The 16,086-nt window shown below is 42.1% G+C and overlaps 5 protein-coding genes across 11 annotated transcripts; 2 read left to right on the forward strand and 3 right to left on the reverse strand.

Moving 5' to 3' along the window:
* The first annotated feature begins 240 nt into the window (after positions 1–240).
* LOC134177143 (glutamate-rich WD repeat-containing protein 1-like) lies at positions 241–2,516 on the forward strand. Of its 2 annotated transcripts, XM_062643879.1 has the most exons (13): positions 241–377; positions 451–551; positions 721–789; positions 850–1,071; positions 1,127–1,315; positions 1,379–1,422; positions 1,476–1,614; positions 1,676–1,800; positions 1,867–1,938; positions 1,995–2,100; positions 2,158–2,250; positions 2,309–2,366; positions 2,422–2,516. In XM_062643879.1, exons 1-13 carry the CDS (start codon positions 266–268, stop codon positions 2,514–2,516), a joined length of 1,425 nt encoding a protein of 474 aa, XP_062499863.1. In that variant the 5' UTR covers positions 241–265. The 2 variants fall into 2 exon arrangements, with proteins under 2 accessions (XP_062499863.1, XP_062499873.1); XM_062643889.1 differs by lacking the exon at positions 2,422–2,516 and having other exon boundaries at positions 2,309–2,421.
* LOC134177154 (pituitary homeobox 3-like) lies at positions 2,331–5,357 on the forward strand. Of its 5 annotated transcripts, XM_062643916.1 has the most exons (5): positions 2,331–2,421; positions 2,498–2,559; positions 3,868–4,033; positions 4,098–4,309; positions 4,684–5,357. In XM_062643916.1, the coding sequence occupies exons 2-5, from the start codon at positions 2,530–2,532 to the stop codon at positions 5,182–5,184; spliced, it is 909 nt and encodes a 302-aa protein (XP_062499900.1). In that variant the 5' UTR covers positions 2,331–2,421; positions 2,498–2,529; the 3' UTR covers positions 5,185–5,357. The 5 variants fall into 5 exon arrangements, with proteins under 5 accessions (XP_062499900.1, XP_062499883.1, XP_062499907.1 ...); XM_062643899.1 differs by lacking the exon at positions 2,331–2,421 and having other exon boundaries at positions 2,479–2,559; XM_062643923.1 differs by lacking the exon at positions 2,331–2,421 and having other exon boundaries at positions 2,555–2,602.
* LOC134177182 (actin-related protein 2/3 complex subunit 3-like) lies at positions 5,333–10,597 on the reverse strand. The gene is made up of 7 exons (XM_062643939.1): positions 10,518–10,597; positions 10,355–10,454; positions 10,168–10,244; positions 6,354–6,422; positions 6,162–6,288; positions 5,583–5,671; positions 5,333–5,519 (listed from the first exon to the last, which is right to left on the reverse strand). Exons 1-7 carry the CDS (start codon positions 10,521–10,523, stop codon positions 5,463–5,465), a joined length of 525 nt encoding a protein of 174 aa, XP_062499923.1. The 5' UTR covers positions 10,524–10,597; the 3' UTR covers positions 5,333–5,462.
* A 679-nt stretch (positions 10,598–11,276) lies between these two features.
* LOC134191025 (cyclin N-terminal domain-containing protein 1-like) lies at positions 11,277–12,920 on the reverse strand. Its single transcript, XM_062659582.1, has 5 exons — positions 12,621–12,920; positions 12,487–12,562; positions 12,023–12,351; positions 11,531–11,784; positions 11,277–11,458 (listed from the first exon to the last, which is right to left on the reverse strand). Exons 1-5 carry the CDS (start codon positions 12,793–12,795, stop codon positions 11,369–11,371), a joined length of 924 nt encoding a protein of 307 aa, XP_062515566.1. The 5' UTR covers positions 12,796–12,920; the 3' UTR covers positions 11,277–11,368.
* Positions 12,921–12,928: 8 nt separating this feature from the next.
* LOC134191007 (F-box/WD repeat-containing protein 8-like) lies at positions 12,929–16,016 on the reverse strand. 2 transcript variants are annotated; one of them, XM_062659571.1, is made up of 13 exons: positions 15,545–16,016; positions 15,381–15,485; positions 15,216–15,307; positions 15,074–15,152; positions 14,893–14,981; positions 14,674–14,825; positions 14,389–14,606; positions 14,063–14,320; positions 13,873–14,000; positions 13,707–13,814; positions 13,564–13,629; positions 13,363–13,473; positions 12,929–13,294 (listed from the first exon to the last, which is right to left on the reverse strand). In XM_062659571.1, the coding sequence occupies exons 1-13, from the start codon at positions 16,013–16,015 to the stop codon at positions 13,150–13,152; spliced, it is 2,022 nt and encodes a 673-aa protein (XP_062515555.1). In that variant the 5' UTR covers position 16,016; the 3' UTR covers positions 12,929–13,149. The 2 variants fall into 2 exon arrangements, with proteins under 2 accessions (XP_062515555.1, XP_062515548.1); XM_062659564.1 differs by having other exon boundaries at positions 14,063–14,323.
* Positions 16,017–16,086: the final 70 nt, after the last annotated feature.

A 16,086-nucleotide genomic window follows, 5' to 3' on the forward strand; every position in this document is an offset into this window, starting at 1 on the left:
ACAAATACAGAAGACCAACGGAAGACCAACACCGGTACAGGACCACGCGCGTGACTCATCACATCACCACAATGTGGTCCGTCTGTCACGTATCTGTAACATGTTCTACATGTTCAAGTAAAGCAGTCTATAAAATTTTCCAGTTTAACATAAAACAGAAGACGGATTCGTTTCTGGACAAATTTTTAGCAGAGACCTCGAGACGTCACTTTGTCGCGCACAAAGCGCTGTACTCCGAGGGTAATTTGCCCAGTTTGCCTGCAGCATGGAAGACGAATTTGATGGAGACAGTATCGAACCTCTTGAGGTGGATATGGAAGCTGATGACGATAGCGGAGGAGATAAGGATAAAAAGAAATCTATGGAAAGCGCTGAAGGTCTCTCTTCAAGACGCGCGTGCAGCTATAGCGATGAAGTCTAGTTAGGAATAAAGCGCTGATACGTGTGTAGGGACGGCTAAGTCGGAGCCAAACGTTTATTTGCCTGGCAGGAAGCTAGAGGATGATGAGGAGCTTGTGCATGATTCGACGGCATATCACATGTATCATTCCGTAAGGGTGGACAAACAATTAACACACACGCACACACACACACACACACACACACGCACGCACGAACGCACACACACACACACACACACACACACACACACACACACACACACACACACACACACCAGTGTTAACTAGGACATATGGATCATTTATGACTACTTTGTAGGCTCAGAGTGGAGATCCTTGTTTGAGTTTCGACATACTAAAGGATACATTGGGAATGAACAGAACAGAGGTTGACTAGCATATGCTGTTAATAAGATGACATGAAAGTCTTGATTACTATTACCTTCAGTATCCCATGACTTGCTATTTGGTTGGAGGTACACAGTCTGGCCGACTGAAGGACAGTCTGTTAGTGATAAAGATGCATAACCTGCAGAGAACATCGAAAGAGAGGAATGAAGATGATGACGATGATGATGCAGAGAGTGATTCGGATGAGAGTATCGATGGCGAGCAACCAGAAATGGAAACAGTGATGATCGAACATCATAGATCAGTCAACAGAGTGCGAGTAGGCATTACCCTAAACAGATTCAAATGCAGTTCTTAAGACTTTACTGTGTCAGTGTTCTGCTGTCAATGGTCGTCACTTGGTAGCAACGTGGTCCGCTTCTAGTGATGTTTATGTGTGGGACATTGCCACTCAGATAGCAGCAGTCGATAATCCTGTCGATCAACCTGCTAAACCAGTCGGAAGCAAGAGCAAGAAAAGAAATGAAAGAGTCCATCCCGTGTTTACATTCTCGGGCCATAGTGTAAGGATAGCTGCTTTCGTTGTGGTGTTAATATTTTTATTCATTGGCTTTGAGTTTTGACAGGAGGAAGGTTTTGCTATAGACTGGTCTACGACAGTGGCTGGCAGGCATGTGTTTTTATTTCTTGTGGTATTGTGAGTGAGTTATCTATTGGTTTCAGGTTAGCCACTGGTGATTGTAACAGCAACATTCATATATGGCAGCCAGATGATAATGCCACTTGGCACGTTGACCAAAGACCTTACAAAGCTCACTCTGCTTCAGTAGAAGACATTCAATGGAGTCCTAATGAAGCCAGTGTATGTCAGTGGTCAGGATCTGGTTTATGTCTTAATTTCGTATCTGTGTTGTTTGGTTTAGGTGTTTGCATCTTGTTCTGTTGACAAAACCGTTAGAATATGGGACATCAGACCATCTCCTTCCAAAGCCTGCATGTTGACCACTGAAGCCCATGACTCAGATGTAAATGTGATATCATGGAACAAGTATAGTTTGTGAAATTAGACGTGTTATTTGTTGTTGACTGTGAAAGTTGACTTTGATGATTGTAGAAATGACCACTACATCATATCTGGAGGTGATGATGGTATTGTTAAAGTGTGGGATCTTCGGAAGTTCCAAAGGTTTAGTTAGAAGTCGATAAACGATTATCCTCAATTTATCAATGTTTTGTGTACAGTGGAGAGTCTGTGGCTATGTTCAAGCATCATAGTGGTCCCATTACTTCTTTAGAATGGCATCCTACGGACAGCAGTGTATTTGGTGCCTCTGGAGAGGACAATCAAGTTAGACGAAACACTGATCGTAGATCTGCTGTTGGTGCATAGACTCCGTTCTATTAGATTTCACTTTGGGATTTGGCTGTGGAAAAAGATAATGTCAACCCCGACACAAAGGACTTGGACGTCCCACCACAGCTGTTATTTGTCCACATGGTATAGTAACTGCAAACATACACTGTGTAACCATATGATGCTCTAATAAAACATGCAGGGACAAGAAGATATCAAGGAAATCCACTGGCATCCACAGATACCAGGCGTCATGATCAGTACAGCACAGTCTGGATTCAACATATTCAAATCAATTAGTGTGTAGTTGTACAGGTAATAGGCGAGATCATCAATATGCCTCTGGCAGTGGGCTCTTGACTATTATCCTTAATGAATCACGTTTGGGTAGATGCGTTACAGTTTTATGACCTGAACAAGCACATGATCAAGCAGTCGGGTCTGCATAACCAGGTTACCTATGCCTCAACATCGGTGCAACATAGCTCAATTGTAGGTATTATGCAATCCATGTTATTCCAATTCATCCACATAAACTATTAGACTAGCAACATCATAGTAAAACATGGAAGTCGTTCAGCAAGAAACTGTGGTAAGATATCATTTGTTTGTTCCCTACATTACAAGTCCATGGAAGATGAATTTCCTAACAGTTTTCTGACCCTCTTTATTAAGGTGTGTTCGTATATTGCCAAAAACAGAAAACACATTCCCTTCTGTATGGTGTGTCGACCAGGTATGGTGCCAGTGAAATTCAATTTCAAATGGCGGACGTCTAGACAGCCTCTCTCTTCTCTAGCGCCCATTGGGAAACCCAGAGGCGGTTTTGCGGTAAATGCATCCTCAATGCTTGGCGGGACATGGTGAATTCATCTTATGACTCTTGTTGGGATTCGCTTGTCCACTTTAGCTGAGCGGGTGCTGAGGCTTCTTCTATCTTTATTGGATCCCTAACGCAGTGGTAAGGCTAACATCCTAACAGCGAAACAACGTCGGTGCTCGATCACTATGGCGATTGCTGGAGCTTCTATCTAGTTAGATATCCGGTCTGAAGTGCCATTCGTTATCTTTCTTAAATGGCAGAATGGATTAATGTAGTATTCGTGTTATCTCGACCGATTACTGCATCCTTACAATACAATCTATCTATAAGCTCCCCGCCAATTTAACCTAGTCACTATATCGCTAAGGAATCGAATCATCAAACGAGCTTCTGATTCCTGTGGCCAAAGACATGGAGTATATAGCGTACGACCAGCCATGCCATCGACCAACGGACGGCAGCGAAGTCGACTCTTCGAAGGTGAGGATTGAAGATAGAGGGCGGCTGTGGGACTGACAGGCGCTATTTTATTCAATCACTGCCTGACACAAACGTTGCAGCGTCCGTCAGTGGGCTTTGATTGAATTCGCTCCATCCTCGGCAGCACGTGTGGCCCAGCTGGTCGGGCGCCGATCACCAATCAATTAGATCCGCCTCTTCCTAAGTTAGTGAGATGTACAGGCGCGTTGGCACCGAACGCTCACTGGCATTCACCTTGACCTGCATGGTAATCCACCATAATACCCACGTAATTGGCCAGAATTATCGCGCGATTCAACGCCCCCCTCGAACGCCTCCGCGCATCGTCCCGGCCTTGCGCTCTTCCTCTCTTTAGTATATAATAATCACTAACACCTCACTTAGCAATCAGTTGAGACTACGACGACGTCAGCTACACTTGCTTTTTACTCTCTCGATCACCCGCTTCTATTTCGTAGAATATGATGGCACTAGGAGACGACAGACCATCCACTCCAACCACCAGTGACAGAGAGAGATCTCCTCTATCCAAACACAACCACTCGATTGAAGGAATTCTAGGACTATCACAGAGTGACCGTAGCAGCTCGGTCAGTGGACTAGACGAGCACGCGCCGTCATCAAGTACACTCTACATTAAAATTCTAGGAAAGAGTTTTTTTCTCATATATCTCTTCTTGTCTTCTAGTGGACGGACACAACGAAAGCGACGGATTCGACGACCTCGAGGCAGATTACCGGCGCATACGCCATTCGAGCAAGCAAAGACGCGAACGCACCATCTTCACAAAGCAACAGTTTATGGAACTCGAGGCGGCATTTCAGAAGACGAAGTATCCCGATATCTACACAAGAGAAAAGCTGGCAGAGAATTTGGGCCTGACAGAGGCTCGAGTGCAGGTTAATACTCTTTCACACCCGACTGTCTAACACTATGCGATGCTCGTCTCGACCAAATCTGTGCGCGTGAAATTTCCAAGAAATTGGGCTATCTGTCTAGTCCTCTGGCTGGAACACACACGGCTGCGTGCAGATGGGAAACAATACTATCTGTAGGTCATTGTTCTGCGCTCCTAACAATACACACGACCACGTTCTGAATGACAACACGCACACACAAAAACGCACGCGTACACACACACACAAACACACGACTCTGACGATGTCGAAAACGTTATCACTCCTCTTAGGTGACGCGCGTGATGCCCACTGATTCCAAGCGGTAACATTAATCATATTAACCTCTTTCAACAACAGCTGCTGTTTCTATATAGGTCTGGTTCCAGAACAGAAGAGCGAGGCACAGGCGCCGTCTACGCAAGACGCAGTCGATGAAAATGCAACCGAGCAAGAGACAGGAAGTCGAAACAGGCCACGGAATGCACGGCCAATATGTTTCGACTTGGCAACATACAGGATTGACTAATACAGGTCTCGATGCCACATCATCGGGCGAACAGGACATCACTAATATCCTTTGCGCGGGTGCGATGATTCCTAGAAGAGAAGCCTTTATTGACCACCATTCATTTCACTCTTCAATCAATTCTAATCGTCCTACGCGGATTGCAGCCGAAATTACGACACCTTGTTATCCTGTTCCAGTCGGTCATCAGCACATGATGGCAGGATTTCTCCCGTCATACCACACTCAACCACCGCCGCTCGAATATCATCCGTCAAAGAGTCACTGGCCTGAGAGATCACTACTACCGACTGCACACTTACCATTGACACTGCATGGGTCAGCACCCATCATTAAGTTTTACACGTAGACTTTCTCGTCTGTAGCATGCGTTGCATGTCAGTGATGCGAATTATTCATTTCTTTCTTTTTCTACTGGACATATCTATCTGCCTGTGATTTAGCTACCCTAGAGCTTTGTTATTATTGACAAGTCCTGTGACTGATCATACAAGGCGCAGAAATAAACTGAATGCACATTTACCAGAGTGTTTACTAACAAGCACCTAATCACACCACGTCTACTTCTACAGACCAATCTATAACAATCCAGTTCATGCATAACAAAGTGGTCACTCACATCTACACTCATTTTGCAGCCAGAGTCTTATCCATGAACTTTTTCTTTGAAAAACACAGCCACCACTAAATTGAGATATCTTTATGAGCAAAGATGATCTAGTTACGGTTAAATACACCACACCACACCTTGCTCGGCTTATCACCTTCGAATACTTTGGGGACGAGACGTGCACCTAACTCCTGGCGAAGTTGCAACAGGTATTGAGCCATTTGATCTAAATAGTAAATACACCACTAAACAAAGCTATGCATGTCTACTCTAGTCTACAGCAGACTAAACTTCCATAAGTCTAATTAATTAATAAAGAACAAAAATGGCCGCACTGTCTTGTCAGTGTCAAAATCCACTACACCAGACAGGCACATTCATACATACTTTTCTCGTAACACAGCTAGCTGATCATAAACTAGCTAATAGAACAGCATATGTAAGCCCTGACAAAATCATTACAAACTATGACATACACTGTTGAGTAAGTTTCTAAGCAACTGGTCACAACTCCATTAGTACATATACTCAACAAGCTATTCTAGTCCCATTTTGTGTCGTGTTTTTACTGGTTTCTCACATTTTGTGTTGTGTTTTACTGGTTTCTCACATTAGCTGTCATGGCACCACTGATGCTTATTAGATAGATGAACAGACCGAACGAACAGAATTGCATAATCTACTGACTACAAACAATGACATGTGACATTTCCAACCTCCTTCTGCTCTGTCTTTGGCCTTGGTAAAAAACGAGTTGAGAGGAAAGTTTGGATCTCCGGGAATCGGAAAATTAGCCAAAGCTAGCGTGTTCATTTCTTTCAGAGCATCATTCTTAGTTCGACACTACAAGCAAACACCACAGTGTCCACAAGACAATACACAAATCAAAACCATAAACCGTCAATTACCTTTGTCATCTTTTTCAGGCATTCCGTGGTGTACAAAGTCAGATACATCAACACTCGATCTGCCTCACCCTAAGCAGCAAGTCTCATTAATTAAATATAACTTATTCATATATACCCAGGAGGGCCCACTGGCATACTAATAGATCACATCACCACTGCTCATAAAAAACAACTCACGTATCTCACTCTTTTTTAGCAAATTCTAGATGTCGTATATATTATGTAATCATACTAATCTGTAATCATTGTATTTGTCATTAATTTTGTTGAAACTTGTTCTAAGACACAACAATACCAGAGTTTTAATGATTCCCTTTCCTTTAGCATACAATTCCCTTTCTTTAGCAAACAATTCGCATACGTATCTGCCCGTTTGGTCTGTAAGCCACATACACCAAAACCACACGGAAAGGTTTTGAGTTTCAATAATTCAATGACTAAAGAGCCCCCAACCTACACGTTTTCCACAACCTATTCATTCCCGCCTTCCAACAGAAGACGAAAGACTATAATGCAGCACAACTATTAGACAACAAACTCATTACAACAGCTGCACAGTGACACTACTCTACTACTACTACTACTACTACTACTACTACTTTTTTTTTTTTTACTGAGAACTGGTGTATTTGAACAATCAAACGGCATCTGCTAACACACTACTACTACTACTACTTGAATAAACTACTACTACTACTACTACTAATAATAATAATAAAATCTCTACTACTTTTTTTCAAAATACTACTACTGTATGTAAAAGCTTCCTCTATAGCAACAAGTTTCTAGGTTGTAACAACTTTGAGATAAACAGTCTTCTATAATCTACTTTCTGCTGCTTCCAGCAGAATGTTGAAGTCCCTTGAGGTTCTGTGAAGCTTGGACCTGCATCCTCGCAAACACATCACGCAGGCCCGAAGGAGTGCAAATGACAGTCTGCATACCATACCTGCTTTGTACCATTCGTCTGCACACTCTTTAGAAGTGGAATTGTGGCCAGAGCATACATTGGCATCGCTAAGGGATCTCCTTGAGTTGTTCCTTCACTAGAAAGCAACGTTTCTCCACCTACAAACAATGAAGAAGGTTGTCGATACGTGTTGGCCAAGATTGGAAAGATGGCTGGGCAGTTGACAGATATGTTAAAGGTGACGACTTCCCATTCATGCACCGGCCGTGGTTTCTGGGATTGCAGTTCTTACATTCAACTCCTCGCTTTGCGCAGCGGCAATTCTTGCACCGTCCACTGCTGTTACACCAGCAGCACTTGGTCATGACGTAATTGACCAATATAGAGCGTTTCGAAAGCCAAAGAATACGTCAACTCGAAGAGCGAAATTTGAACCAACCGCCAGACTACACGCATGCTACTACTACTACTACTACTACTACTACTACTACTACTAGTGTGAACTGGTGTATTTGAAATCAAACTCTATCATACAAGATAAACAATTAAGCAAAGGTGTACTGTACACAACATATGCAAACAATTACATTAAACACATATTTAATTCTACTACTACTACTACTACTACTACTACACAGCATCCAATTTCTAATCCTCTGCATCCTTCAGCTAGAACACAAATATCTGGGAACTACTGAAAAGTACCATAGTAGTCAGGGACCACACCTACACAGCTTTCGTAATTACATAATGTAGTATGAACTACCAATGTCACATCATAGCAGCAAACAGAACGCAACAATACTAAAAACTACAAATCACAGCACAGCAAACATGGCAAGTGTGAATGCCAAACAAAGACTGCTTTTGTAATAGTCACTTGTTACAAAAACCTACCAGACTTGCTTTGCTTGACAAATGCAGCAAGACTGCGACATTAAATAACTATCTCTGATGGTTGGACATAGTACAATGGATTTCCTGTCTCTGTTAATAATAGTTTGACCAGGAATATACCAGTATATGTCATTTACAACTACTACACTACAAGAACTATTTGACGTAAGTCCCACTAACAATCACAATTTTTTCAATTTGCTACTCGCAACGCATCAAATCAGTGTGACCTGCATGTTAGGATTCTATGCGTCCCTCACCACAACGCGTGTACCATGAATGAAGAGATACACCACTTCTGTGTGCATCATGTGTACAGAGCAAGTTGGATAACAATAAGCAAGCACGACTAACGTATGAGTAAAGCACAAAACGTTATGTAATCTCTACAAGTTACGTATGGTGCTGATGTCTCTCGACATTTGATACTGCCTCTCCTAGAGCCTTTCATAGCTCCATAGTTTATAGAAAATAGAAGACTATAATGCCAATAGTCGACTTCAACGGAACCTTAATCAGTCTGCATGATGATAAGATGGCAGTTTACTCTTTACATTCGCAGTTTCCTAATATTAAATAATAAGCCACAAGACACAATTCCATCTCCAGATAAAAAAGCTCTCCACTAACCATCTAGGAGTAGGTATGTACACACCACAATCTGGTAGAAGTCTTGAGGTCTCCATTAGTGTTGAATTGGATTTTCCAGCCTCTTAGTCCTTTTACAACCTAGATTACACATGCCGCCCATAACAGTGGTCTTTCCCAACAGACAGAGTAAAAAATCTCCAACTGTTGCAATCATACCAAATGCTAATGCTAGTCTACCTTCTCGGTATCTTGTATTGCCTGCATCAGTACAGTGTCAAGTTGTCAACAGAAGATTTCACTGCCACTACCCCAAATGCCCAAACTAATGCTCGCATGCACAACTTCCCTTCTCTCCCCTATACAGTAAATCCAGCGAGATGATACACCAATCCCCCCCCCCCCCCCCCGATAAGCTATCATCACCTTCGCTGAACCACAAGTCTTAAAGAGTCTGTTGTCCAGTGCATCTCGACATCAGACAAATGCACAAGATGGGGTACTGATAAATACTACTTATCTAATTTCAAAATTTATTATATAGCGTCTGTCTATATTGCCTCTAGAAAAAGCTTCGTTGCAACAACAAACAACTTGGTATTTAATCTATTGGATAAGCTCAAAAAGAAGGTATTTGTCTGTCTAAGATCCATTTGTCTGGCATTTTAGTATCTACTGAGTAGTACTGTACATGTGTATATGACCTTAGCACGCTGCATTAGTAAATATGAGTATACATATCGTTGTCGTCATCATTGTTGTTGTCATCATTATCATCACCTACTATTATGTCACCCTTTCAGTAGGGTGAGTGGGGTCTTTACTCTCAACTAGACACCCACCAACACGGCATACATCCCAGAGCAGTACGCATTTCTGTGTAATCCATATGGTGCTAGTAACTGGCATATCGCGTACACAACAGAATTTCAGCAGCTTTGAACAGCATGCCCGGTAGATATTAACTTGATGGCCAACAGGAAAGCACTGACCCTCATTCCCCACATCAAATCACAGAAACTCCCCATCAATAGAAACAAGTCTACCCTCACAGACATTAGCCAGATAAACATGCAGTTAAGAAAAAACTATTTCAAAACTTTGTGGTAGAATAAGTATAATTACAATACTCTTTCAAGCTGCTATAAATAGTAAATATTCAAGCTTAATCAATTGTTAATTAGCAAAGACTTGACATTACACAATGCACCACGTTTCCAATATCAATCATTAACTTAGCTAACTACTTACTTCCCGTCTCATTCTACAATCTCAAAGTACTAAGCTCGTTAGCATTCATCCACACTACTAAACCCTTTCCTGTTGAACTAAGGCTACCTAACGTATCAAGTGTGTACGTACACTGTAACAGTTACACACCTCTTTACTTCACATCACGTTTAGTACACACAAACCTACCTTGATCTCGTAGTTCTTAAAGAAGACATTCGCTTTGAAATAGTAAAGTGCTTCCTCGACAATGTCCATGCTACCATCTACAACAGGATATGCGAGAAAGTCAACTACCGCTTAGTCTGTCATTGAGCATCCCCACTGGGGACCCCAAACTCATGCCTCTCAAACTCGTCATAGGTTTCTAACTCACCGCCCCTCGGTGCTGGACCCTTGAATGTTGTGTTTATCGGCAACAGAGCCATGTTTGCCAGCAGTCTGTATTGCTGACCGTTGAAAGATGAATGATATGCCTACAGGTAACCATGCAAACGTTCAAAAACTACTCAAACATACGTAGTCCAAGTCATACGCACAGGCATGGCCGTAAAGTTGCTTTCTAGACAATCGGAACGACAAACGTAAAGTAGATATCAATTTTAAAGCTGCTCTGGGTCAGCGAGGCCTTCTCTATACCTCGTACCCCCAGCCCCTCTTAGCGATCTCTAGACCTAAGCGCACGGACCTTCGGCTCAGCAGCCGATCGACCAAGAACCGTTCCGTGATATACATATGGCTCTGGGTAAGCACTGCTAGTCTGGTGTTCAAGATCTGAGTATATCGACACAAAACGGCTCGAATTCGAAGATGGTCTACTCTAGATGCCGGCCCAACACAGATCAGGTTGACGACGGCGACTAGCGCTAGATGCAGGAGCAGCAGAAGGATGTCTACCTCAACGTTGGAGAATGATATTAATTAATTAAAATTGTTGTTACTAATGAACTAGATGTAGTCTTTCGTGGTCAGACCGTTTCCCTCCTCATCTTTTCCCTTGCTTTTTTTAGTCAGAAGGACTGGTATAATTTCCTGCGACCAGTAATAACAGAGTTCGTAGAATGAGGAGGGAAATGATAGTGGTCTGACTTCGTGAGACTAGAATACCTATACCTTCCTAATTCTGTCTACTCGATGACGTCTGATCTCTACAACACTCTCCCAACACGTACTACCTATTTCCTTTCCTGACCAGTTTGGTGCGCGACGTCTGTCTCGATGAACGTCACATTGTCGTGAGACGCTACATTCCAGGATTCCCTGCAATCGAACAGTTTGGGCATCGCAACTGCGGGTGGTCAATGCTCGTAGATTGTTACGGTACCGGTACCGTATGTGTACACGTATGTATGTATACGTTAATTAAACTTACCGACACGAATATCCCGCCTCACGAAATTATAAGTCCAACAAGTACAGCTGCAAATTCTACTAATTCATCGCTAACAATTCCAGCAATTTGACTCAACTGATCAACGACCTAAAATTACAGAGAGATGATCTACTATAATGCTTATACGTTTACTATTAACGGTGTCATTGACTCGTTTACCTGGTCACTTGTTCCCTGATTTATAAAGAAAGAAGCGGCTCCTATAGCAGATGCTGCCAGCCACATATAATCCGCTTGTTGTTTCACACTCGTTACGCGAGCACTAGACAGGACGAGGGGGCGCTTGGACTGTAACGCTTTCGAACGCCTTAACAATTCAGAGTAGACTTCTTTTCTGAGTAGATAGTACACGTCAAGGACTTTCACACTCACTGTATACAACCGTTTGACATCAATAACAGGAGAGTTGTGACCTGAGAGTGTCACATAGATAATTAGGTCATAAATTTAGTGATTAAAATAGCAGTGATGAAATATCTAAATAGTTTGGACCGTCAACACTGAAACACATTTGTTGTTCAATCAGCTTGTTCAGTAGCGTCTAGTGATGATACTAGCCTTAGCAATTCTTTCATTTGCTTAATTTATTTCTATGTTTTACGTGTAGATATTTAAATTTATTTAAAACCAGTGCATGTGATATTGACTTACCTAGCGTTTCGAGTAATGTCTCGATGTAAACTAGAGGTGATGTCACCTGGACGCTGAACGAGAGTGTATTCAAGACTCTGATCTCTGACTGTAGGATGGCGTTGTTGCTGTATAGATGGCCTTCTGACGACAAGAAGTCTTTTACACGACCCGGTGTCAGCGCCTTGTAGTGTGAACACAATTTACTGCCAAGTTGTACGCACGATAGAATGCGAAGCGGTAGTTGAGATTTAAGACGTTCTTCAACCGCCTCCCAATTTCTATCACGATCCGGCTTGCAGGATCTGTGCACGTGGTGGAGAAGACTGCTTACGTGTGCTCTCATGAACCTTAACAAGAGACGAAAACACAAATTGCCGAGTAATTTTTTTAATTACAGTTAATTCATTTAGAATTACGAACTCCTTGACATACAAGCGACATGCTGCAAATCGTCAGAAAAATAACAGAAAGCAACGTCTTACCTATCAAAGAGTTCAACTGCAATGTATTTTGTTTCTACCGGAAGGTCGAGATGATGGCAGGTCGCAAAAACATACTCTAGAATACGACTGGTCATACTTCACATAGTAACGATCCAATAGCTTAGAGCTACAACCGACACTCTTGCTGCTCACAAAATGTCCCGCCTGATGGTCGACTTTCTCCATATTTTCCTCGTTTAGTCTGGCGAGCACACAAAGATATTCCTCCAAGACGTCCGGTGACAAGCTAGCGCCTTTACAATTGAAAAGAGGCTCAACTAACGCCTTGGAAAGCCCGTGAAGAGCCATAAACAACCAACAAAATATCACAACACACTGTTAGGTCCCTACTCAGCCAATTCAGTCAAGTTCTCGCCGGTTTCAGTCATCCGATCACAACCCAGTAGCTCAGAATCCCGCCACAATTGTAAAACCTAAACTTCAACTGAAACGCTTTGTAGACCTTGAAATTAAAATTATATAATATCATATACATACAATTGCGGTGTGTATACTACGTATTAAGAGTTGTAAACAACTTGAGTGCCTCCGAAAGGAAAACACACGTCAACATGTCAAAGTGATCTGAGTATATACATACTAATCACTCACATTACAATATTTTCTGTCTTATCTTGACATTTTAGTAGCTGAGCTAATAACTTAGATCTCGTCATAAGGTACTGCAAGGCCAACACGGTAACTTGAGGCACTTGGTTCATCATAATTTGAGTAGCAAACAGATGGCAAGTCTTGAGTATCCAATTCTGACACGGAAAAATCAAATACATGAATGCTTCCCGTCAACCTTGATGTATTAAACAGATACTTTGTCTCTTGAAAAATTAACGCAAAAATTGATTCATAAATTTCCACCTTCTGTGAAATATCCCGTCATCTGTGTCATGGTAGACGCGTGAGTCAACAAGAGGGACGTTGGCTGTTATCAGTCTTGTCTCATCAAAACAGCAGAGGTGAACAGGATGCCTTACAACAAACAAACTGTACGTATGAGCATTGAAACTAAACGTAACGAAGACAAAAAGATGCAGAAAATGGGAGTCACGTGGCCCATACCTACTGTGAGTATCCCATAGTGGTCTTTGCATCCTTTGATCCCATACATATACCGTGCCATCATTACTTCACATCACAAAATTTGACATGAGTCTATTTCAATTTTTAATTACGCTAGATTGGAGCAACTGCACATCGCTTACGTTCCACTGACTACCTTCCAGTCATCCATCTGAACATGACTCACATAAGACGTGTGACCTTTCAGTACGAAAGCACTGCTACCAATCCTCATATCAAACACTCTAACACTACCACACGAAATTGCATTACATTCCCACAAACAAGACAGACAACTATGTTAATTACCTTTTGTCAGCAGATCCACTAACAATCATGTTCTTTGGTGCATTTGCTATGTCGACACATAACACATCGCTCCAGTGGCCAGACAGGCTGCACAAAAACTGTCCTGTGCAGAGACTGTGCACTCGAACCTTCCAAAGAAGATTAATATAATTATCAGGCTATAACTAATCAAACCATATTAAATACTCACTCTGCAGCCCTCACAAAGAGCATCAAATCCATACCCACTCACACCACATGCAAGAAAGTCAGATGTCGTATCAGAACAAGTCAAACGTATCTGACGTGCTTCTCCACCCTCAAACATCAGCATTCTATCAGGGCTACATCCAACAGTGTGGAGGTAAACCTCTCTGTCCGTAGCTATCACAACTCTATACTGATCCAAACAGGCAGAAACAAATGATAATTTCTTTATCATCGAGTTTGCAGAAAAGATGGCAGAATTCTGCTGAATAGTGAGATCAACAAGTAAGAGACTACAACAATGACCCTTTTAGTATGAGACTTGCTCACTGAAAGAATTTGAAATCCATCTTTGCAGAGCCACAGCAGCTCGTCGGTATCTGAGTTGAACTGATGTATGTGGCATAACTGATATGACTGGAAAGTGTTATTAGTTGCCACAGCCAAGCAGCATCCATCAGAAGACATCCTCATACATTTGGCAGAGCCTGGTAACGTAACTGTGTGCTGCTTCTCGCCACTGGATGAGTTCCAGACACACACATCTCCTAAATAGTGCGTTACTATGCAGTAAAAGTACTGTACATACTACACAACAATTGTAGTTATAGTAACCATTAAGATAGCTACATGCTGCAGCAGAGTTGTTGACTGTTGTGCAGGTAACACGATTATATCCTTCCAGCATTTCAACACTGGGAGACAATACACGGCCGTTGTCCATAGCATCGGTTACATCCCAAACACAAACATCACCAGAATCATATCTTTGTCAAAAATAAAGAAGAAATTTAGAAAATAATTCGAATGATGACATTCATGAGTTACGTATACCCAGCTATGACCTGTGTACAACTTGCGTTCACACAAGACAACACTCTGCATCGTGGATACTGCAGTTCCTGAGTGTGACAACGTCTTTCCTGTAAGCCACAATCAAACAATCTTTACAATTTCTACATACGTACATGTACATGCATGAATATCAGTTCTTAGCATTATGAGTTCATCATACTCTCCAGTTCTGTTTGAGAAGTTGAGCTTTTACATGATGATGCCTTGCCACACCCTTCCAACCAACTCTACTTGCAATGCTAAGTATTACAGAGAATCAATTGCTTAGTACAAGACCTTCAGTCTGACATCTAGCCTCTAACCTTAAATTCTGCACATTCTTGAATTGCTGTCCTTGGCAAACCCTATACCATAAAACCTCATCATCAGCAAGAATGTGCCAACTCCAGCTCACCTAAGACAAGAACAGTGCAGCATACCAAAGAAAAAAGATATTAGCCAATTTACAGATGTAAGTAGACCTCTACCTGAGAGCAACGACACAAGTCTCTAAAATCCAGAAAACTAAACACTCGGATGCCTACTTCTTTAGGCAATTTCACGTCAAAAAAGGGCACATCGGTGATTTCATTCTATACAGCATTTCCCCAACATCACTATTGCAACAGACTGCATACGTGTGCAAACATACAATGTCTGATATCAATTGATCTACAAGATTCTCCTCAATGCTTTCTCTTCGATGACGTTTTGTCATGGATCGTTGACAGAATATCTTTCTTTTATGAGTGTTGTTTAAGCTCATCTTAGTATGTGTTGTCATATGGTGGGATCCCTCAAACTGAGAATTCCTTCCTCCACTTTGTTTACATTTGCTGTCTTGCTCTAATTTATTAGCTTCACTGGATGCACGAACCTCTTCAATATCAACCTTAACAACTTCTCGGCTTTTCATCTCATCTCCACCTCTAGGTCGTGCTTCGCAAGAATGCTTACGATACGAACATGATGCGGTGTATGAACTTGTTTTACAATCAACAGTCACCGGAATAGAAGGTTCACTGGAGCATTCCACAGGTGGTCTGACGTGGGCCAAAGAAGCAAACCAATGTTGTCGAAATTCCTCCAACTCAGACTGCAACTTGTCTCTCTGTTGTTTCATAATTGTGCACTTCCCGGATGTGCACAAGGACACCGAGCACACCGCACCCTGACATACCCGTACGTCTGTAG

The sequence above is a fragment of the Corticium candelabrum genome, chromosome 1 (genome assembly GCF_963422355.1).
Source record: "Corticium candelabrum chromosome 1, ooCorCand1.1, whole genome shotgun sequence".
NCBI lineage: Eukaryota > Metazoa > Porifera > Homoscleromorpha > Homosclerophorida > Plakinidae > Corticium > Corticium candelabrum.